This window comes from Tympanuchus pallidicinctus, unplaced genomic scaffold (genome assembly GCF_026119805.1).
Source record: "Tympanuchus pallidicinctus isolate F22 unplaced genomic scaffold, pur_lepc_1.0 scaffold32, whole genome shotgun sequence".
In the NCBI taxonomy this organism is placed as follows: domain Eukaryota; kingdom Metazoa; phylum Chordata; class Aves; order Galliformes; family Phasianidae; genus Tympanuchus; species Tympanuchus pallidicinctus.
In genome coordinates this window covers 2,578,623-2,602,973 of record NW_026294750.1, presented here as the reverse complement: position 1 = coordinate 2,602,973, position 24,351 = coordinate 2,578,623, and the positions used below count along the sequence as shown (strand labels likewise).

Here is a 24,351-nt window from a genome sequence, read left to right as displayed (position 1 = left end):
GGAGAGCACAACGTTCTCACTCACAGATGGAGAGGCAGGAGCCAAGAACGTGTCCAGAGCACAGCAACCTCTTCAAGTTCACACCCAGAGGGAAGCAGGGAGTAGGCAGCAAAACCACTGTGAATTCACAGAGCAGTTTGGCCTTTCCTGATGTTTTCCACACACACACAAAAAAAAAGAAACAACAACAAAAAAAAGCATTACTGAACCACGCGAAAATGCTGCTCTGCCTCCAGCATGAACTGGAGGAGGAATAACTTCTGCCTCACTTCATCCTCATAAAGGATATCATGCCTCCTCCTATGCAAGGTGTGGGGATTAATTATCTTCTAAATACGTTCAAGATAAAAAAAAAACCACGAGTGCACAAGTGGGAAAGCTTTGTGGTATATGTGTCCCAAAGTGCAAGGATGGATGCTCAGGGCCATTGCTGAGGGCTGGGACCAAACCCCTGAGGTGCAGAACCCCCCCCACAGAACCCTCCCAAGCTCTCTGCTCCTGTGGCCCCACTCCATTTGGAAACAAATCAAATGCCATTGTTGCACTCTGCATTTCAAGCTGATTTTTCAAGGTGCCCAAGCCTGGAAAGAAGCATTCTCATTACCACCTCATGAGCCAAGGAACGGATTAAAGCTGCCTCTGAGCCCACCTGGCTCCATTTCACATAGCAGCTCCTGAACACCTGCCCCTCAGCTCTCCAGCAGCTCTAAAACACATCCAAAATTCTCCTTTCTTTCATTTCCCTCTGCTAGGCAACAGATAACAGAACTGGAGGAGAGATGCTGGGAGAAGAGGAGCCAATTTCGTGCCTCCAAGAGGCAGCAAGGATGTTCCAGAGCTGCTCCATCCCCTGCAGGGACACGGGGTGATACTGAGCATCTGCTGCCATTGCTGCTGTGGGGTTTGTGGGCTGGAACAGCCCCACGGCCTCTGGGCTCCTCTGCACACTGCTGCAACTGTTTGTCCTGAAGTGCTCCAAAATACACGTAGGAGCGATAATTAAGGGTATATTGAAGGATGAGATAAGCATCTGTAGAATGAAGTCAGATAAGGACAGGTTCAGACATGTGCTTCGTTGGGAAAGATCTGTTTTATAGCCACAAATGGAAGAAATTAAATCAGCCAAGCTGAATAAAACCCTCACACGCCAAAACACCACAATGCACTCAGAAGTTTGCTCCCCCTTGCTCCAACAGTGCCCTGCAGGGCTCTGCCTTGCTGAGCACTGGGCAGCCAGCAATGTGCACATTTGTGCATGCAGCAAGGAAACGACGAGTCACAGCATCACAGCTCGACATCTTCCTGCAGCACCTTTCCTCCAGACAGATCCCACCCAGCTCCTCGCAGGTCACCTTGCATGCTGCAAGCCGTGCATGAGAGCAATGCAATGGGGATGGGGTGCTCTGGGACTGCAGAACAGCAATTGACAGTTGTTTGTCACTGTCCCCTTCACCTCCAAACTCACCAAGCGCTCCGTTCCTGAGTTCTCATGCAAAACTGCAAGGCTGCAAAGTGCAGAGCTTTGCTTTGTGGAAGCGACCTCTGCATGCAGAGAGCAGCTCTCAGGCAGCTCCAGCTCAGTGCATCCCAAACCTTCCAGCTGTTCTTTGGAGCAGGTCAGTGCTGGGATAAAACCACCAGCATCACCGTGCTGCCTTTCCTCATGTGCACAGTCAGCCCGAGAGGCTCAGCAATGCTGCAGGGCTCTGCCTGGCGCAGGCACAGACGGCGCGATGGCAAAACAGCACTTGGACTGTGCACGGTCAGACATAGAAGAGACAGACATTTATTTATTCTTGATCACAAACAATGGCCTCCATTGACAAGCTGAATGAAGGGCACTTCACTGATTTATTAGATCTAATAAGAAGCACACCTCTTGGGATGAAAGACAAGATTGATTTGAGCGGAGAGCGGCGCTGGCAGCCCGGCCACTGTGCTGTGCCTGCTGCCACAGAGCCAAACAGCACTGGGGGAGAAAAATAAAGGGACAGATTTGCACAAGGGCAGCTAGAATAGAAACCAGGCTTGCAATAGCCCTTCAGCCTTGGGGAATGGAGGGTGACTCTTCCTGCAAGCCCTGCTCCCTCCCGCTCTAAAAGAAAAACAGCAAACTCAAAAGTTCTGGAGCAACTCCAGCACGGCTCTCAGGAAACCCCTAAGTCTGCCCTTCCCATGTCTCTGCACCCCTAAATGCAACAAGTGCAATTTCCACATCAGTCCCATCCTCCACCAGGCAGACCACATTAGCTGAGTTCCGTGGACGCCGTTTTCCATCAGGAAGAAGACAACTAGCACAGCAGTGCTTAGCTTGAGGCCCTATTAATAGCACTCCTAATTATATGGCTGCAAATTTAATTCATAGCAATGATTAGTGTCAAAATCAAAGGCATCACACATCAATATTGATGGAATTGTATGAAGCCCATAAACAGAACAAGCAAGCCGACACATCTCCCCCCAGCACTCAGTTGCTGTTAACTGTTGTGTTAATGTCTCCTCTAATTTTCCTCGATGAAAACTGCATTACTGAAGGAATTCACTAATCTGAGCAGTTATGTCTCGACATGATACCATTTACCCCAGTCAGGATGCTGAGACCTTGCAGGAGAACCAGACCTCCAGGCTGCAGAGAACAGAACCCCACGTACCCACCTTATCCGAAGGTCACAGCATTATCAGTACACTGGCTTTTCACCACTTACAGACTACTGCTGCAGTCATTCGCAGCAATTCTCAATGTCACAGGGCTGCCATGGAGCAGGGCTGCTCTGTCACATCCCGTGTGCTGTGGGGACAGACGTGCAGGTGCAGCCCCTGACAGCACCAAGCATCCCCTACCCAAGGTAGACAGCATGGCTGAGCCAGTGCTGCGTGAGAACATCCCTCCTCCAGCATAGGGTTTCCATGCAGAATGGATCCATCCTTTTCCCTCAGGCAGCAGCAAAGGGCAGAGGGGTGCAAGCACCATTCCACGTGGTGTGAGCTGCTGACAGTCCACAGTTCGGATACAGCCCTGCTGGGGCTGGTTGGGCAGAGAGAGACTGCGGGGGGACAGCGAGACAAGGGGAAGGGACAGAGCTGGGAGTGAAGGGGCCCTGGGTTGGCAGGGACCTTCAGCATCCACCTCCTTGGGAGGAATGGGCTGCAGCAGCCCATTAGAACGGCTGATGGGAAGGACATCAGTGAGATAAGAGGATATTTTCGGTAATGAACTCTCACAGGCAAAGCACAGGCAAATCTGAAAGATTTCAGAGCTGGCTCCCTGACTTCTTCCCTGCAGCTACATAAAAGCCTCTCCTTTGAAATCCCAGGCTGAGCCACCAGCTTGCTTCCAAAGTAAATCAACAACTGTGGGAGAGGGAATAAATGCAAGCAGCATTCAGTGTTCGGTGCGTGGGTAGACAGGCAGGAGAGGAGAGGAGGCATTTATCTGGGAATCTCTGGCACTTCCAGAGGTGCACATCTTTACTGTCCTCATTTCACATGTGGGGAAGGCAGAGACACAGAAACTTTCATAGCCCTCAGCACGCCGTGTGCTGGCTGAGTGATGTGTCAGCTCTGGGACTACGCTCAGCCCTGCAGACAACCAGGCAGCTTCTCCAGATCTAAAACACCTCCACTGTGGCATTGTTTGAGGCAAAGCCACTTCCCACATAAAGATAACCCCATATGCCAAAAAGGAATAGATTTACTACAAGTGCAGACAGGACCACGAGATACAGAACATCCCCAGCCCCACACAGCATAAAACAGGGCTCCAGCTCAGGATATAGCAGGGTCCCAACAGCTGGCACATGTGGAGAAGGGATCTTAACATATGCCACCAAAGGCTGACTGCAATGAATGCCTGCAGGGGACTCACTGGAGACCTGAGCTCATTTTTTTAATACCTGCTTACTACTGGCTCAAACCACAGGTAAAGCTTGGATCACTCCTGCATCACTCCTCAGCTCCCCTCCTGTCCACAGGAGTAAAGTAGATGGGCATGAATAGACTGACTTGCATCAAAAGGTGGCTGTTTGACTGGGGCTTCAGTGCAGACAACTACAAGGAATTAACTGTGCCACAGAAAATGCTTCTTCTGTAATCCTACATAATTAATGCCACGCTAAAGTAAATGCTTGGTGTGCAGGCACAAGCTGGTGGCTTTAATTCCCTCTACATGAGGCAACTGCCCTGCTGCCCAAAACACCACATGGACAGTAATGGACAACAACCACCCAGCAATAGCCAACAACCACCCCAAAATGGCCAACAATCACCCCAAAATGGCCAACGACCACCCCAAAATGGCCAACAATCACCCCAAAATGGCCAACGACCACCCAACAGTGGCCAGCAACCACCCCAACAATGGTTGGCAAACACCCAGCTGTGGCAAGCAACCACTCGACAACGCTCAGCAAACACCCAACAACCAGAAACCACCCAATGGCCAACACGACTTGCTGGAATCACAGCAGCAGATGCATTATTTGCAATGTGATGAAGATTCTTTCTCCACCCACACCAGGATGAGCCCTGTGTTCCACATGGCACCAGGTTGGGCAGGGAAAGAGGGGCTCTGCTCATGCCCCCACGCTCCAGACTTCCTCACTGCACTGAGAGACACCAGGGAGACTCCTAATTTACTGCTGCTCAGCACTTGTAAAGTGCTGAATGAATATTAATGAACTGATGTAATTAAAATGATGCAGACATTCAAGTGTAGTATCTGCCTGTCCTTGTATCTTCCTGGATAGATGAGGAAGAAATTCCCTGCTGTTTAAGGACACAAAAAATTAACAACCTGCTGTTGATTACATTTGTTAACCCTTTCCCTGGCTCAGAGAAGCAGGGACTGCATTTAGCAGGATCACCAAATGATGTCATTGACATCTTAGGTTCATTTGAAGATCTCACACTCAGCAGGCTGGTGGTTGGACTCCAGGATCTTAGAGCCCACCGAGCAGCCCCCAGCTCCTGCTGCTGGGAGAGGAGAACAACATGGAGATTTTCTTAGCCCTAGGCAAGAGCCCCAGCTTTTGTGATGCAAAGGGTGAGGAATGTTATCTTCCAGGGATCCATCATCCAGCTGTCTTGGGGAGACAAGGAGAAGTAGGAAGGCTTTGCCCTGAGGCTTGGTTTCCAAAAGCAGCCAAGTTAACCCACTCCATGACTCAACATTCTGCAACCCAAACCCAAAAGCCTCTTAAGCTCAGTCTACCACACCAACCACAGAAGGATTATGGTGAAACAAGTCAAACCTGCTGCAAGATTCCCATTAAACTTTCACAAATGAAAGAATATCTCTGAGACCTCTGACCGTGGTTCGCTGATGGTCACTTCAACTCTTTTGCCTCTAACCACATGAGCCCATTATTGCTCCAACTGTTCCTGCAGCAGCCCCACAGACACACCACGGTTCACTGAATGATGAAATGCAAAACCAAACAAAACCACAAGGTGCTGTAACACTGATGAGAAACGGATCCCGCCTCTCCAAAGCCACAGAAATTATCTTACCTTCTTCACTTTGCCATTTTTAGTCCCCACGAACACCACGCTGTAGCCATTGTAGATGTATGAAGCAACAGAAGTCATCCGGTCCCGGCTGGAGGTGAAGAGTGTCACACCATCCACTGGCACTGAGCCACCCAGGGGCTGGTTGATGTCGAGCCCACAGAAATTGTCATCGATTGGAACAGGCTGGAAAGAGGAGATTTTAGGAGATTCTCGTGAGCGAAGCGCAAAGCAGGGGGCAACCCTGGGGTTCCTGCACAGGAGAGCTGAGGAGAGTGGGGATGTGGGGCTGGTGGGGACATGGAATCTGCATGGATGTGAGGTCAGCAGGGGCTGACCCAGGTGCGGAGCCTGCGTTTTATGGTGGTCTCTCCCATGCAGCAGAATGGTGCCAGGGAGCTGCACCGTCACGCTGACTGCAGTCCTCTTGCTAATTTTCCATAAGGGACATTCAGGAATTGCCAAACACTTAGACACAACTGTGAAGGGATGGCTCTCCCATGTGCAAGCAAGTGTTCTCGCTTTCCTTTTTTCATTTCATTTAACCCACGTTCATCTCCTCTCAGCAGCCAAACTTAATATGCTTGGCAAAAGAAGGCCCCAGGGATTCTCAAGTCAGCCCTAGAACAATCTGCATGTGAATCAAGATTAGAGAAATCATCTGAATAAAAACCACGAAAGATTCAACTGTCATTTGTATTTATCTCGTTAGTTTGCTGATATCAGCCTCTTGCTGCGGGAAAGGTGAGAGCCTGAGGTTGGGAACAGCAAACTGCCAACAGAGAGCACTCCTTCATCCTTATCCACCAGCCTCAGTGCAGTCCCTCCTTTCACTGCCATCACTGACTGTCTGATAACAACAGGGAGGAAAAGGACAATAGGAGGAAAAGGATTGCTACATCCATTCCCTATTTAGGGAAACTGAGGCAAAGATTCATAGAATCATAGAATCATAGAATCACCAAGGTTGGAAAAGACCTAAAAGATCATCCAGTCCAACCATTCACCTATTCCCAATAGCTCCCAATAGACTGATCCTATTCTGCACCGTAGGGCCACGCATTAAAACCAAAGGCTATGACAGCCAACTGCCTGCATCCTCACCGCTTTGGTGCACTGGACATCCTTCCCCAGCAGCCAGTTGAGCTCCAGGTTGCCCTCCCCCTGGTAGCAAGACTGCAGCCGGTCCTTGATCTGGGCATTGACAGCACGAATTGGGAAAACACAGAGCGCGGAGTCATCCGGCGGCTGATGGTACTGCTTCTGTCCCTTGGAGAAAATGGCAAAGAGGACATCCTCCTGGGCTGTGATATTGAGGGATTTGGCCAGCACATCCCCTGGCTTCGACAGGTAGGCTGCCTGCAGCAGGCGGTACTCCGTGTCCCCCCTGACGCAGCCGAAGGGCAGAGAGACGTAGGAGTGGAATTTGGGGTCATCTTTGCAGAGCCGGACGATGCGGGATGTGTAGAAGAGGTCACTGGCAGAGTTGGAGACGCCCTCCGGGGTCTCTGGTTGGACAGTCAAAAAATAGACAAAATTGCCACTGGCAAAGCCGTAGATGTAGAAGATATCAAAGTGCGAGATGAGGGCCAAGGTGTCCGAGGGGATTTTGATGAGGGACGAGACAAAGTCACTGTGGAGCTCATAATCCAACATCGCCGACGACTCTGGATCGCGGGGAAGCTTCCGGCTGGAGAGCGTGGGGAAATAATCCTGCTTCCCATCCACCGCTGTCCCAATGAAGAGCTTCCCATCCTCGCCCTCGGAGCGCACGATGACGCCATACATGGTGCCTGTCTTGTTGACACTGGACAGGTAATGCTCCTTCTTGTGTGAGGGCTCCACCAGGATGAACAGGTCGTCCAGGCGCAGCAGCTTGCACACTCCTTGGTACAGGCTGCCACAAGCCAGCAGCCGGTTCTCGGAGTAGTCAATGATCAGCAGCTTGTTGACGTTGTTGGTGAGGGTCAGCACCTCACTGCAGGGCTGCACGATGAGGGGAGGGTAGCAGGATTTGTTGTCCTCCTCGGGACCGGTTTTGTGAGCCACTAAAATGGTCAAGTTACCCGAAAGCTTGTAAACCCTATTGATGGCTCCGACGTAAACGGCCCCGGTGCTCTGGTGGACGGTCAGGTGGTTGAAAGTCCAGTCCCGGTGCTCAGAATGGAAAGTGCTGAATGAGGTGCTGCTGGATGCACTCCAGGAGAGCGACGCCAGGAGGAGGCAGAGCAGAGATGCTGACCTGCCATCGCCATCGGAGCGCAGTGCCCAAGGGCAGGTCCTCCTCTGATCCATCCTGGGAATGGCCGACCTGTGCCCCAGCAACGTCCCTCACATGGTTCTGGGGGAGAGAAAAAACGCACAGAGCAAAGGATTAGACCCGGTGTGCCTGCAGATACCATTCAAATTACACTTTCTAATTACACAGTCCTTGAGATAAAGCGAGGACATCCTTAAGCCCAACAAGAATTAAGCAGGTCTCCTAACTTATTGGCAAACTGTTCAGGTTTGAGGTTGTGCCACTTGGTTCAGCCCCTGCGTGTTAATGTGTTCTGTGTTTGGTTGTTATAATGGGCACCACTCTGCCACGGGAGAGGATAATCAGCTCCCAGCCAAGACAAAGCCTGCAGTTCCCATACAGCCATCAATCTGCAGGCTTGGCTGAAAGGATGCCTCCTGTAGGGAATGTTGTTGGAAGCGACAGAGGAAATAAGAGGTGTTTTCTACCTCTAGGCCCTGTATGATTTAATGTGTGAGCCTGAGGAAGAAGTCTCATGCAGGTAAAAGTGCACCAAGCACCCACCCCAAAGCCCCAACAGCCTCCATTACCTCTGCCCCAAACCAGCAGTGCCCATGTAGGTGGCACCAATGCCAGCATTGCTGCATGGGGTGCAGGACCTCAGTGCCACCCTGCTCAAACCTCCAAACCTGCTGCTGACCCCATCTTGCACTTCACCTCAGCCCTGCTCATCACCACAGATGCGTTCAACAAATTGCGCTTAGAGAACTATCACAAAGTTTTCTTTAATCCCAAGAAGCTGCGCTTCTTTCAGGTTGGACATGGTTGGACAACCATGGGAACCATCCCAGTCAGTCTCACTGGCAGATGTTCTCCCCCATCCCATACCACCATGGGCTCATACCGCCCTGGGATGAGGAAGATGACGAGCCACCTTCCTCCATCACATGCAGATCAGGCAGACAGCGCCGTGTCCGTGCTGGCACCTCCTGGCACCAATCCTACAGGACAAGGGCTCCTCCTGGCCCCGTGCAGCTGTCAGAGCCCCCGCTTTGATTGATGCTGATCTCAGTTTTGGTATTTAAAATAATTCATGCTGCTGGAAACCTACACCGCGCTCATAAGCGGGTGTCAGCACGCAGCCACTCTTTAGGCTTGTTAACGCCTGGAGCTGGAGACGGGTGTTGTGAGAGGTGACAAAGGAGCTCTGTCCCTGGGCTGCACATCTCCGTGTCACTGACAAGACAGCGCAGGAGCACGATAATGGGTTTCTCATTCTGCTCAGGGATACGTTTCACCGTCTGCTGCTTCTGTTTTCCAGCTTCATTTCCACCTCTGGCGGGCAGCAGCTCCTCTCTGCCAGCTCAGAGAAGGCAGTGCTCTGATGCTCAGGGCAGTGGGTTCTAGGTTATGGGGTTCTGGGATGCACGGGGAGCTCAGCAAAGGAAATGCTGCCCAGAACCAGGAGATCCCACTGCAGGGCTCAGTGCACAACACAACTGCTTTTCTGCTGAGGTTGTTTTGTTTTTTTTTTCTTGGAAGTGAGTTTAAAACACGGTTTTAAAAGCAATCTGAAGCTATTGGTAACACAAGGTAAAAAAAATAAATAAATAAATGAAAGAGAGAGTAAATTCAGGGCTACAACATAAACCCGAGCAGCTGAAAGGCCTCAATTAGGCTGAAAGGAGTTATCTGGTATTTAAATAATTATTAGATTGAAGGAATAATCACAGGTCTGAGCTGATTTTTTTCCCCCACTGTCATCCTAATGGAGGCCATAATATTATTATTCAAATGGCCACGGCTCCCATTGAGGGGGGAAGGAACCCGGCTCATTCCATCTCAGTGCAGCAGGGCTCCACTTATTGCAGCTGTCACTCAACTGCAGCCCCACGCTTTGTCATTTGTGGCATTTTATGCACATGAAAAAGAAAAAAAAAAAAGGGGGAAATTAAAGCACATACAAAAAAAGAAAAAGAGATTCTCTTATGGAAAATGAGGGCTCAAAGGAACGATTTGGGTGCTACGAGTGCAGCAGCTGCCCTCCTGCACGATGCTGCTAGCTGTTGGGGCACCAGCTGCCCCTATCTCTTCACATAGGCTCCATCTATCTCCTCCTTCCAGAGAAAAAAAGAGAGAAAGAAGTGGAGTTTGCCCACTTTGTGCCAAGTGAGAGCACACACGTCTGCTCTCAGCCCTCCTGGAGCCGACCAGGAATGTTCCTGGGAAACGTTTCCAACCATTGAAGCTGTTGCAGTGATTTATGTCCTGTGAAGACCCAATATTCAGGACATTTGGTGCAGCAGCCCCGTGCACTTTGAGCCCAGGCAGCACTCAATCATTTGTTTGCTTGACACCATCTGCAATGACTGAACAGTTTGATGTGAAGTAATTACATTTTTCCTAACACAAAGCAGGGACGAGGGCTCCTAGTGCCTTTTGTTTGCTCATAAAAGGTTCTGACCCCACCAACACTAAAAGCAGGCTGTGCATCAGCAGACAGCTCAGCTCCGGAATGGCTGGGATAGGAGGGACAGCCCTGCTATCCACGGTGTCCCCTGTATGTCCCCTATATTTGCTATGAGATAGCAAAACAACAGGGCTGAAAGACACTGAGCTGCTCCTCCAGCACAACATGCAATGCTGGGCAGCAGCCCCAATGCTCACAGCCGCCCTGTAGGTGCAGGGAAAGAGTTAAGAGGGCAAAGCACAGCATTGTGCTTATTGCTTCCTCCAGCCCCTGGACAAGGAAGAGGAGGGGAAGAGCGAAGCTCAGCCACGAAAAGGCATTTCCCTGATAACAAACACGATTGCATGAATTATGCACCCAATTCGGTCATACTGTGCAGACGTGGGATCTTGTTTACACAGCGCATACCGGATGAGCCACCTCTTCCCCCCCCCCCCCCCCTCACCTCACTTCTGAGTGAGCATCCTAGCACTGCTGGGGTGAGGAGAAGCAGAGTAAGACGGAGCTGAGCTGGCAGCATCCCTGGCTTCTCCCAGCCTCACTGCCTGGCCCCGAATGCGGTGCTCTGAGCATTCTGCTTCCCTCTCAGGCTGGGAATGGTGCTCCCGCGCAAGAGGCACTCATGTTCAATCAAAGGAAATGCTCTGCTATCAAAAGGGAGTCACCAAGCACAAACCACTGTAGTAAAGTGTGTGTAAGGAGCTGTGTTAGTGCTTCGATCCCCCTATCTGTGTCTGTGTTCATGAACTGAGCAGAGATTGTTCAGCAGAGCAGAGCCGCTCTCCCCTGACAACAGTGACAAGCAAACACGGGCACAGCTATCTCCAACCGCAGGGTAAGACCTTGCTTGCCTCCAGGATGAGAAGGAATGGCTTTAAGTTGTGCCAGGAGATGGTCAGGTTGGATATTAGGAAAAAATGATTCCCTGAAAGAGCGGTGATGCACTGACACAAACTGCCCTGGGAGTTGTGGGGTCACCATGCAGGCACATGAGGACATGGCCAGTGGGCACCATGGGGTTGGGGTTGGAGATCTCAGAGCTCTTTCCAGTTCAAACTCCGTTTGATTATTCAGGGACTTTATTCCCAAAGAAAACAGAATGTAATGGAGGGTGACCTCAAGTGCAAGCAGATCAAATGCTTAAACGTTTTGCCCGAAGCGATACAGAAGGTGTCAGTGCCCACTGGTCCCCCAGGTGACCTCTGGCTGTGGTTTGTTCCATGGGAACACGAGGGGAGATCGCAGTGCGGTCACTGAGCTGCAGGAGGAAAGCAGGCAGCAGCATCTGCTGGCCTCCTTCCAAGTGCCCCACAGGCAAATGGAGAGCCCCAGCTTCGCATTTAATGGGTCCCCAGCCACTCCATTAAACAGAAATCCTGCAACAGAGCTCCTCTGGCTGTGCCAAGGCAGCGTTCGTTATCCCCACACTCCCCCCAGGCAGCCAGATGTATTTACACAGTAGCCACGGTGCTGTTACCTAAGTAAACCAGGAAATGGGGCATTTGTTAAAAGGAGGCTCTTCGGTGCTGAATCCCCAGTTGCACAGCTATGGATTTCACTCAGACTGCAGCACTGTCATGACTGTGAGCATGGCACTGCCTGCACGCATCAGCCACGTCCCCACCAGAGGGTGGGTGATGCTCAGTGCCACTTCAGAATGGAATCACATTTTCAGGTTGTGAGCAATAACCAGCAAATCAGACCTAAGCAGCCCTGCCCAGGGCACTGGCCGTGGCTGCACCTTCCCTGTTGTCCTATTGCACCAGCAGGGCTCCATCAGATGGTCCCAAACTGGGCAGAGCCATTTGGGCACAGTGCAATTGAAGTCATGGGGGGGCTCAGTCTGCACCTCCCTGCAGCCAGCAGTAAGAGCCAGCATCCCAGAGCTGGAATTCACCATTGAACTGGAGGGAATTGTCATCCACACACTGTTGTGATGTTTTGAGGATTTGGAACTATGGACAGCCCTGATGTTAGCAACCTGCAGCAGGTGGAGCTGGAAGGAGCCACCAGCACTGGAGAACCCTCCAGGGACCATCACATCCCTCTCAGAGTGCCTCAATGTGAGCACCTGACATGAGCAGCAATCAGCTGCTCCATCAGCACCGTTAGGGAACAGAGCTCACCTTGTGCAGCCCCTCTTTGTCCCTCCTGCATGCACCTCTGGGTGCTCCGTGCGGTTTTGACAGTGCTTTAAGATGCCTTAAAAAACCCAGCAGCAGCTCAACCCTGTCCCACCATCGCTGGACATCAGCTCCCCCTCTGCACTCGGGTGTCACCCAGGATTGCAGTTCCTCCTGCTCTATTCTGCCCTGCTTTTCAATTTCAGCGCTCTGGCAGATCGCTGATTAATTCAAGCCTGTTTAATAACCCTTCTGTTTAGATGAAACAAGCTGTCTTGTTTTCTTTATTTGCAACGCTAACTCTTGTTTCTTCACTAAGGATCTTTCTGTCATTTATAAACTTCTGCCTCTCCAAGCAGCCTGACAGTAGGGATGGAGAAAGCATCTGCTGAAGTCTGTGTGTGACACTGACCAGCAGTCACAGCACAGGGGCTGCACACCATGGTCTGAAGGCAGAGCTGTCCTGTACACCCTGCACTTGCCAGCAGGGCTGGGTCAGACCCACAGCACCCAGCTCCCCACCATTTGGAGGCTCTCAGCTGTCTCCCACCTCTTGCATTTCAAAGCTGCACTTGTCTGCAGAGCAACTGAGTCATTTCCTTCCCAAATCCAACCTATCAGACCACATCCAGCCAGGCCCGGAAAACAATAAATCCTTCAGGGACTTTTCAGGCCATATTTCACAGGAATGCAGTGAGAGCTCCTGGCACAGCCCTGAGTTCAGCTGTCACCCACAGCCCCATCCCAAAGCACTGCCTGGGAGCTGCCTCCATCCCACACACAGGAGGGGGAGAAGCTGCAGTGGATGTGGGAATGCAGGAAGGCTGCAGGAGCAAAGCAGCACCAGCACGGGCTGCAGGAACATTTTCAGTTGGTTCTGTTCATATGCATCTGCTTCACAATCACAGACAGACCTTCCAGATCCTGTCAAACACTTCATCAGGATCACCGAGGGCAAAACCATGGCATAAATGAGTGATTTCTCAGAGGGTGGTGAGGCACTGGAACAGGTTGCCCAAGGATGCTGTGGATGCCCCATCCCTGCAGGCATTCAAGGCCAGGCTGGATGTGGCTCCGGGCAGCCTGGGCTGCTGGTTGGTGACCTGCACACAGCAGGGGGTTGAAATGAGATGGTCATTGTGGTCCTTTTCAACCCAGGCCAATCTATGATTCCATGATTTCAGCTCTATAGGGCCTACAAGCTGCAACTTCCACTGACACAACGGGGATGAGATGCTTTGTCAAAAGAACTCTGTACCTGAAGAAGTTTCCATGCAGCTCTGAGGAACACTGGTACACACTGCAGCAGCAATCTGTTCTGCTTCCATCCCCATTTCTAAGAGCAGAAGCAAAACCCAATTGACTCATGGAAAGATGTATAGTGCTGTTAATCAAATGCACCCAAACACAGCAGAAGAACAAAGTGACACAGAAATTAATATTACATCCTCTTCAGAAACAAGATGGCTCGCACAGATAATCTGGCAAAGAGTGGTGTTTGTAATGAAAATTTGGAGAGGATGCAAAAGGAATCGTTAGGGACAAACAAATGGGTCAGTGTTTTGCTTTTCCTCATGTTAAAATTTGCACCTGGGATGAAGGTGCGACGCCTCAGCAGTGCCTCAGGTACCAAACATCTCTGCTGACCAACCCCACAGGCCACACATTTGGGTTTCTTGGTGCAGACTGCCAAAACAGAGCCCGTATCAGGGCTGGGACTGACACACGCTCACTTCCTCCGTGTCTGCAGGGATGGGAACAGTTAAAGCCACACTGCTGGATCTGGGCTCAGCACTGAAGGACTCCAGCTGCACAGCAGCCTCGTCCACCACTTCTCCCCCCATCCCAGCACCCGGGCAAGGTTTGTTTTTCCAGACAAGTTATACAACTCCCTTGGAAGTCCTTGAAAGAGCCTCAGCTTTTGTTTTTCTCTCTCTCAGTTTGTTCTAGCACTTCCAGCTCAGCCCTACAAGCCGCGGCCGCCTCCAAGTCAGAGCATTTATTTGGTGGAGCTGATGGAACAGCTTTGCCCCTGTCACACAATTTATGCCTTGAAAAGCTAAGTTATGCCAGCACTTGCTCAGCACTGTATTATGCACCAGCAACAAGTACAGGGCTCAGCCCCTCTCCTCCAGCACGCCCAAGTGCTTCCCCGTGCCCCGTGGTTGCTATGAGATCCTAGGGACTGTCTGAACCTGCTGTGACCAAACACAGCTCTGCTCTGCGGGATCCCCCGTGCAGGGCCAGCATAGCACTGCGAGGGCTCAGCATGGCTGCAATTAACTCCTCGCTAACTGCAGACAGAACTTCAGCCTGGAGAGGGGCAGCCTGCAAACCGCTGCCCCAGCTCAGCCAAACAGACAGGACACAACAGCTCAGCCTGCGAGGAAACCTACAGCCACGCTCCTTTCCTTCCCTGCCCCACCTCCGTTAAAAATCAAAAGGAAATACACCGTTTTTTGTTGTTTTCTTTAACTAACATTACAGGCTGTGGCATAAAGCAGCGAAGGCAGGAAACACGGCCACGGGGGCAGAGTTTCATCCTCTCCTCCTGTTGCTGTGACTTTTTGGGTGGTTGGCGAATGAATGAGCAAAGCAGACAGCCGGCATGTTTTATGGAGTTGAACTGTAACATCCCTGTTCGGCAGCCAACGGACCATTTTCCTGCTCTGACACCAATAAATCTGTGCAGCCACGGGGAACAAAGCCCTTAACATGAGCTGCCTGCACGTGAGCTCTCCGGCCACCTAGGCAAACACCAGCGTGCCGTGGTCTGTCACATCCCAGAGTGGGAAATCACCCTTTTCAATAGCACAAAGGGCAAGTTTTAATGCTGCCACCAATGCACACAGCCCCACAGTGTCACCTGCTCAGTGTCAGCCAGTTCCAGAGCTGCAGAGCCCCAGCATAGCATCTCCAGATTACCAGGGTACAGGCAAGGCAAAGCCTGAGAGCGCAGCAAGCAAGAAGCAAACAGAAAGAACACGAAGCCTGCCGTATTACAATGACTCTGGAGCTGACACTCGAGGCTGAAACCTCAAAATGCACTTTGTGGAAGCTTATTTCAAGATGAATAGAGCAAAGCACTGAACAACTCGTGCACGCTGCCAAGTTTCTGCTCTCCCCCTGTTGAGTGCCGGTTCCGCAGGACTCAGCGATGCTGACCCACAACCCCCCTCCCAACCTATCCAAGGGATTTCTGAGCGCTCTCTTATTGAGGACACACTACAGAGGAAGCTCCTGGTAAATGTTCCCAGACAGTGAATCTGTTCCCAGCTCCTGGCTGGAAGCATGAGGTGCTGCCGTGCTGACTCAGGGCTGCCACATCCCGCTGCCTTCCTGCCCAGCCCGCATGGAGCCGGGGGGGTTCCTGTTTTCCCCATTCAGTGCCCTGAGATGCAGCACAGGGTGCTCACAGCCCACCCTCGTGTGAGTTAAAGCTTCTGTTTTTCTAACGCTGTCTGCAGCCAGCCGGGAGCTGAAAGCAAAATATGCTGTTTCCTTTCACCTTCCTGATAGGTGCAGGGAACAGCCTCTCCGTGGACTGCAACCCACTGCTTCATTGGGGGATAATGAGGAGCTAACAAATTCCCTCTCCCAATGGAGGAAACCTTGTCTGTGAACCCTAAGGGCTTCTCTATGGCTGGTGCAGACCATGGGAGCATCCACCCCTGGTCATTGCCAGGTGCCATCCCAGCTCCCGTGCCACACTGGCTCTGTGTAGTGCTTTCCAATTTGAGGTTTTGCAGCTGTCCTGTGCCCAGCACAACAGCCCCACAAAGCCACCCTCCCACAGCCCAAGCCCCACTCACCTCACTCCAGGGGCTGGGAAGGGGGTTGGATGGGGGGCTGCTCTCCCTGCCAGCTCTGCCTCAGTGCTGAGCCCTCGCACTGCTGCGGCTCCGTAGCTGAGCACAAGGAAAGCAGCAGCGGGAGGTGAAAGGTCAGGGCAATATTTATTCAGACGTCACCTTTCACTTTTATGGAGTGGGGAAGTTGCGCCAGAGCAGGAAAAGGGCTGCAAGGAACAGTCCCACCTGGGAAGCTGCTGTAGCAATGAGCGCTGTGGTTCTGGAGAGGAGCCCGCAGCAGAGCACTGGGCCCCCAAAATGTGCTTGGGGTTGTTCAACCCTCCCTGTCTTAGAAGGCTATCCTCTCCATGTGCCCCATGCTTTATAATAGCCCTGGCCATCCAGGAGCCCATCACACCAACAGGGATTTTAAGGACAGGAGATCAGGCACACAATGCAGGGAACTACAATAGAAATGCATGGACTGAGTGACTAAATGCCTCCATCAGAGCCCTGCTCCTTGGAAGCACTGCTCCTCTGCCATGCAAAGGAAAGGCACTGAGCACAGTCACACCTGGAGCTGTCAGTGCAACTGCATACAGGGCCTGGTGGGCTGGGAGCAGCAGCTGCTGTGGGCACAGCACAGGGCCCAGTTTGTGGAGCTGCCCATGCTGTCACACCACCCTCTCAGATAATCTGAGCTTTTCTTTTATAATGCGACTGATGCCTTTTATCTCCCGTTCTGAATGCAATTTTAGCCCAGGCAAAGCAGGATTAAACTTTCAGAATACGATACATCTATCAGCACCTCCCAGTACAACTTCACCCAAGCAGAACCAGAAATCTCGGCCAGAAACAGGAGATGGAATCTGTCAGACAGCAGGAGGGTCACCTCACCAAACCACATCCCTCATTGCCACATCACCACAGCTCCAAAACACCTCCAGAGACGGCGTCTCCACCACCTCCCTGGGCGACCTACTGCAACGCATCTCCACTCTTTCTAAGAAGCAATCTACCCCAATTCCTCATTCGATGCAGAGATTCTTCCTGGAGCACCGGACCGGCAACCCCGGCGGTGCGGCCGCCACGGCGGAGCGCAGCTGCGTCCCGACCGCGCGTCCCCGCTCTGATCCTCGCATGGAGCATCCTCCGGAGGGTCCCCTCTAGCGGGTCGAGGCGGTACTTCGGGTCGAAGCGGTACTTCGGTCCGCAGCCCCTCCGCCGTCCAGGACGAAACGGTGCGCACCCGGCAGCCGCTCCCCCCTTCCCTCCCCGAGGCTCCGCGCTGTGAGATCGCACACCGGGTGCTCCCCCCGGTGACGAATGCTCACATGCAGAGGGTGGTGGGCGCACAGCCCCACAGGAACACGGCAGCACGCTGCTCCCTGCCCGGCCTTCTCCTTTTGGAGTGGTGGCAGCCCCCCCTCCCCCCTCCCCAGCCAAGCTGGTTAAGAGATTAACACTCTAAAAACCCACATTTACTCTAATTAGCCATGAAATCTTTGTAACTAAGAGAAAAAAAAATGTTTCCCTTGAGGGATTTCTGTCCATTCATCACTGTCTGAATTGCAGGGGAGAGGGGGAAAAAAAAATAAAAGAGAGGGGGGAGAAAGGGGAGGGGGGGAATCCTCAGATCTAATGAATTAATGGCTGAGTGCCCCAGGAGATCCTGCACAATGTGGGCCCCAAAGGGATGTTCATGGGATGGTGATGGGCTGCCCGTGGGTTACCCCGAGTTAATAGGGAGTGGGCACACAGCACAGCCAGCCCCTCTTGGGTGCTGCACTGGGAGAAAAGAGTTGCGGGGTGAGAATCCTGCCACAACTTCGGCCCATCAATATTTCATCCCTCTGGAATAAGAACAATTATTTTCCTGCCAGCGTTTTTCTTGTGTATTTTAAATGTGTCACCGCCTTCCACTTTCTCCCCCGTATCTGTTTCTTGTAACAGGCGCATGAAATAAAGATCAGCTGAATAATCAGCAGTGCCTGGAGATGGGCAAGGGCTCAGGAGCACATTGCCACAGGTTTGGGCAGCTCACACCCCCAGAGCCCAGCAGAGACACTTCTGTCAGCTGTGACATCCCCAGCTGCGGGCAGGGAGAGCCTCACACATCTCTTGTTCGAGCTGCAGAAGGGCCCATTGGGATGGCTTGCTCCCTGCCAGCATCAGGCAGCGTGGAGGTGTGGGGCAGCAGCGGGGTGCTGTTATGCAGAGCAGCTCAGCCCGCTCCTCCACAGCTGCTCACAGCCTCCCTCAAACTCAGGTGCTCCAGAGGCACAAACAGCAGGAAAACATCACCAAACGGGTGCAGCTCTCCTCCTGCAGCCCTCCCCCCCGTAGCCCTGCAGTTTCTGGGTGCCAGCTTTCGCTTTTCCCAGCTCAGCTCCTCACACAAGCTGCCTACTGCATGAGACAGCACGCACCCACGTTTGCCACACAGCTTTTGGGCAATTATCCCAAGACACGCTCCAACCTCCCACATTTGGCTGCAACAGGAGTTCCTGAAGTAAAGCCTCAGAGCCGTGGTTAACTGGAGAAGATATCACACATCCCATCCTTCCCCGAGACACCACAGGGTCTGCACTGCAAACTACTCCAAATGTCATTCCCATTTAGCTGCTTTGCAAGCCAATTTGTCACATACTAATGCAATTTGCTGCAGAGAGTTAAAGAGCACAGGGCAGCAGCAGCCACCTCTTTCCCAGGCTTCCCCATCCAGCCTGGGTCTGTTTTCCCTCCTGCATCTCACCGAAGTTAAGAGAGGCAGAGGAAACCTCAGGGTTAACGCGAAGAGCGAGACAGAGTGATAAGAGCACCAGGAAAAGCTGTTTTTATCACAGTGGTGGGTTGTGTGCAGATCTGATGTAGCATCTGTTACCTGCTCCTACTGCAGAAACTTGTTACAAGCCAGTCCCACAATTAAGTACATCAAATAACGCTATCAAGACAATGAAAAGTAAATGGTGTTACTTTATCTTCTTGCAGTGGGGATGGTTAAATGAGCCGAGGATGGCAGGTTCTCTCTCTGAGCCATTTCCCAACAGGTATATGTGAGCATTACTCATCACCTGCACCAAGTTTCCCAATTTAAAGCTGTTTTATCCATTTCCCTGAACTGCCCCAATATCACATTTACGCTTTGAGGATCCTCAAAGCGACAACAAATGGCAAAAGGACAGCAATAAAGCAAAAAATCACTTTTTTTAAAGGATCTAACACCTCGGTGTTAAAGGGAAAAGGAAAAAAAAAAGCCAAACATCTGTTCTGGGGATGGCACAGATTTCTTCTGAGGGATCCATCTCTGCTCTAAGTAGGTCATCTGATTTAACTTCCAGAGGCATCGTTATCAGTGAAGCCACCCAGCCAAGGGCAGCCCAGCGCAGCTCCCTGCAGCCAACCGGGATCTGTTGGATGGCACCAAACCACCACAGCAGCACTGAGTGCTCAGCACACGGCGAGGAAACCCTGCCAGCATCACTCAGTGCATCGAGGCACTCCGTGAACTTCATTCCCTCACCTCCCAGCCCGTCCCTTGAACTGCAGGTCACAGATGGACAGGGCTGAGGTTTATTTTTTCCCCTCCGCCACTTACTATTCACCTCACTTTATATTAACCTATTGACTTTCTGATACCCCTCAGAACACGGATTAATTGAGTATCATTCACTTCACCTCCAGGAACGAGAAGCATCGGCTTGAATGGAAATAAAGCCACAAGGCCCAGGCAGGGGTGACGGGGGGCAGGGGGGTCAGGGGCACAGCGATGTGGGGGGCTGTGGGCATCACTCAGGCTGAGATTTCCCAAAAGGAGCAGCAGTGCATCCCCTGCCATCCCCCCGTGCCTCTCAATGAAGGTCTTGCAGGGATTTAGGGAAGTTTTAGAAGGGTCTGGTTATTATTTTTTTTTTCCTCTGAGATTCGGGGGATGCTTTGAGGAGCCCATCCACGCCGATGGGAACTTCCATGGACAGCAGTTGGTTCCGATGCACCGAGCGCTCCAACCCACGACCGAGCGGTAACAAATGACAACAAAATTCCAGAAGAACCATCCGTCTCTACGGCGCTTATACACAAACCCAACAGAACGGGAAGGGAAGAAGGGAAGGTGACCAGGAATCAGGCAGCTCTAGGGATTTCTCCATCCCTTCCTCAGCCGCCGATATAGAAGCACCCCGCGACGCCGCTCGCAGCGCAACGCCAGCCGCCGGCAGCTCCCGGAGGGCCGCCGAGCTCCGCCCGCCTCGGTGCCACCCGCGCTGCGCGGCCCCGGGGCCGGGAAAAGGGCTGCGGTCACCCGAGGCCGAACCCCAGCCCCAAGCCGGTGATGCTCCGTGGAGCCCCGCACCCCGGGGACAGCCGCACCTCCGGCAGCACAGCCCCTCACTCACCGCACCGCTCCGCCGCCGCCGCCGCCCGCCTCCTCCTCGGGTCTCCCCGGCTCACGGCGGGGTAATCCACGCAGTCCCCGCCAGCCTGAAAACCCGCAGCCGAACGCCCGCCGCTCCTCCGCCTCCCGCAGCTCAGCTTCGCGGCTCAGCTCTGCCCGACAGCGGCGGCGGGGGGGCGGGGGGGCCGGCTGCCCTCCGCCCTCCTCCCCGGCATCCGCCCGCTGCCGAGCCCCGCGCTCCCTCCGCCGCCGCCGCGCACCGCGCTACGTTCCGTTCCGATCCGATCCTTTCCGTTCCTCTCCGCTCCCCCCTCCGCCCGCCGCCGCCCCCCCCGCACCGCCCCCGTTCCCCGCTCTTAACCCTTCGTCCGCCTCTGCGCTGTGCTGCGCGGCACCGGGAAGGAAAACGAGCGGCCCCGTGGGTGCACCTGAGCCTGCGAGGTGCTCTGGGAGCGGTGCTGCGCCGACGAGAAGCCCTAAGGGTTGCCCGCCCCTCGGGAGGATGCGGCTCCCCGAGCATCAGCACGCCCGAGTGGGAGAGGTGGAATTAAGGGCTGCCTCCCCTGCTCCACGTTTCCTGGGTCTCAGCCTCCCATCGGCTCCGGGAGGGGGGAGAGACCAAGCCTGAACTCGGGACGCACTCTGCACCCAGGGTCGACAGGGTGAAGGACGCTGAGCTCCGTTCCTCACTTTTCCCATCTGCAGAATGGGCTCACGTTGGCAACTCAGTTTTCCCTCGAGGCCGCATCAGTTCCAGCAGTCTCTGCTCTATGTGCTGTGCTGAGTCCCTGAAGCCACTGCCATCCCCTCTCTGTGCTGCCAGAGGTGGGCAGAGCCTGAGCACAGCTGCGCCCAGCTGGCAGCAGGAATCCTATGGGCACCACAGCTCAGGTGGGATCCCTCCCTGTGCCCCAATGTTGTGCTGCACAGCCACCGACCACCTGGGAACTGTATGGAACCGAGAGGCAGCAGCTCGCCCTGGGGCCAGGCAGGTCCCCCATGTTCACCCCCCGGTGCTCGGGACGATGCTGCAATGCAGCTCATGTTAGGAAGCCAGTCTGGCTCCAAGCAAGTTGCAACATTTACCATCCTACAACAAAGATTTTCCTTTCCAATAGCGCCTGTGGAACTCTCATTGGAACATGGGAACACCACCCTGTGTGGCACAGACAAGAGCTCAGCCCCGTCTCTTGGAATCGCTGAGGCTCTGGAGCAGAGCATTCTGACACCCTGGAGAGATGCTAAGTTGAAGCTGTTTAGCTCAGGAGAGGGAGCAGGAGACACTCAGTGGATGGCAGCACTGGTTCCTTAGCAAGCTTTTCTCTTTCGCTGTTCTCTCCCTAATACATTCACTGTGCCATGCATTCACAACAAATGGCACTCAATCCTATTCCAAACACCACCCCTGGTTAAGTGCACATCCCACCAATGCAGTCCCTCCTGTTGCAGAGAGCTGCACAAGGAGGTCAGTGCCTCTCAACAACCACTCCTCTCCTCCTTGCAGGACTGTCTGCATCCTGTCTTCTGTTTATTTTTTATTGATAGTCAATTATTTTCATGTTTTGGAGAGTCAGTCCTAGGCTAATTACAGGCTGGGGAGCAGCCCTGGACTTCAGAGCAGCTCACATGTGGGGTGTGAGCAAAGGGGAGCATGTGAGGAGCCAACAAAGCAGCAAAACAGGTGGAGATCCACCTGATTCTGCTCAGGTGACAGAAGTGCTGCTTGCTTAATGACTGCTCTGTGTCAGCAAGCATTTTTGCTTGAAACAACGGCTGCAAAACTTTTCTGTTGAAGGCCGGATTCACATTTTTCTGCAAAGTGCCACTGGGGCCAAATACTGGAATCGAAGTCTGAATCCATAGCAGAGAGAAAGACCTGCCTCTGTCACACGGAGAGGAGCGCTGCAGGATGGGATCTGTGCCCCGATGACAAAGCAGGCTGAGATTCGGTGAAGGATCAGCCTCTGCCTCTCGCCTGTGTATTCACCATCACTCTCTGCCCCCCCCCCCTTCGATAAACTCCTTTGCTTCAGAGCACAGGGGTCATGAATCTGTCTGAGCTGTGAGCAGCCATCCTCCCAACCCTCAGCTTCCCGTGTGCTTTCCCTCTGGTGCTCCTCTGTGTGCCTGCAGATGCAGCAGGACCCGACGTCGGTATTCACCGTGTATCAGCCATTCCAAGGGCAATACAACAAGTTCTGCCTTTCCCTCATTTCCAAAGCAGGAAAATCTCTCTTTTATGTTCCCTCTGTGTCCCTTTAGGACACTGAGTACAACCCGAGCTGCTCAAGAGCAGCCGCTGCTGCTGTGTGCGGCGAAGAGCTCCATCTGTAGGCTCCAGCTACAGGTACAGGGATCAGCATCATCTTTAGGGCCCAGCTATAGGAGCAGGGATGAGCACCATCTGTAGGCAGATCTGCACCATCTGTATGGGTGCAGGGATGAGCAGCATCTATAGGTCCCAGCTATAGGCAGAGAGGTGAGCATCATCTATAGGTCCCAGCTATAGGAGCAGGAATAAGCACCATCTGTAGGTTCCAGCTACAAGCACAGAGATGAACACCACTGACAAGCTCCAGCTGCAGGCACAAGGATCAGCATCATCTTTAGGGCCCAGCTACAGGTGTAGGGATGAGCAGCATCTATAGGTCCCAGCTATAGGCAGAGAGGTGAGCAGCATCTATAGGTCCCAGCTACAAGCACAGGGATGAGCACCATCTGTAGGTCTCAGCTACAAGAGCAGGAATGAGCACCATGTGTAGGTCCTAGCTATGGGAGGGTGGGGAGGGGGGCATAAGCACCACCTACAGGTCCCAGCTACAAGCACAGAGATGAACACCATCAATAGGCTCCTGCTGTAAGTGCAGGGATGAGCATCATTTATAGGTCCCAGCTACCGGTGCATGGATGAACATCAGCTAAAGGCTCCAGCTACAGGAGCAAGAATGAGCATCATCTACAGGCTCCAGCCACAGGCACGGGGATGAGCACCACCTATAGGTCCCATCTATAGGCACAAGGATGAGCTCAACCTATGGGTCCCAGCCATAGGTGCAGGGCTCTGCTCGCCGCCAGTTGATGCACAGCTGCCAGCTGCCAGCTCCTCATTACTTGTGCCATAGCTATCAATGCAATTTTCAGCAGAGCTAATAATTATTCAGCACTAATCACTACAATAGAAGAATCATAGGCAGTTATTTAGAAATGATTGTTTCCACTCAGTTATTACCTATGACAGCAAAGGGAAATCTCAAAGAGTCAAACCCACATGCATATGGGAAGCTGACTGAAAGATCAATGGGAATTTAACCAGCACTTTATGCTGTTCTTCCTTTTAGAAAAAAAAACTTGTTAAATAATTTTTTCCTCTACTGTTCATAATCTCTTGGTGTGAAATGGAAAGGATTTTTCTCTTCCTGTCCTTAGGAAAAGGAAATCCTCTCCTCACCCTTCCTCAGATTTCCTCATAAACGTGAGCTGCAGTTATTGCAGTTCTTGCCTCCCAATCCCCTGGTTTGAATTGAGATGAAATTAACTCCGAAAGGTTTTCTCTTTCTCAAACAAACCCTGTTTTCATTAAGTCCAGAGGCAGCAGAACAGAAAGTCCCAGCATCTGAGTTACAGAGTGTCTTGTTACTGTCAAAAACACAATCGCTGACAACATCTGTGCTGAGGTTGTGTCAGAAACTCAAGGTGCAGACAATGTGCCATTTTTAGTTGGCTTCCCACAGCCAAGAATTGCTTCAGCTGAAAAAGAAATAATAAAATTAAGCTGATCATAGAGTGGAGAGCACAAAATAACCCTGCAAAAACACGGCTTTGCTCCTTGA

At 52.5% G+C, this 24,351-nt stretch overlaps 1 protein-coding gene across 11 annotated transcripts in view; it reads right to left on the bottom strand.

Annotated features, from left to right (window-relative positions):
- Window positions 1–24,351, bottom strand: part of PLXNA2 (plexin A2) — a 341,299-nt gene that overhangs the window by 78,846 nt on the left and 238,102 nt on the right. For 7 of the 11 annotated variants that reach the window (XM_052698228.1, XM_052698229.1, XM_052698222.1 and 4 more), the window contains 2 exons: window positions 6,610–7,846; window positions 5,509–5,691 (listed from right to left, as the gene is read on the bottom strand). In XM_052698228.1, coding sequence (XP_052554188.1) covers window positions 5,509–5,691; window positions 6,610–7,800 — 1,374 coding nt within the window. In that variant the 5' untranslated portion in view covers window positions 7,801–7,846. Of the gene's footprint in view, window positions 1–24; window positions 148–5,508; window positions 5,692–6,609; window positions 7,847–20,522; window positions 20,703–20,949; window positions 21,103–24,351 lie in introns of those variants that run through there. The other 4 variants (XR_008210153.1, XM_052698226.1, XM_052698224.1 and 1 more) reach the window with 4 other exon arrangements.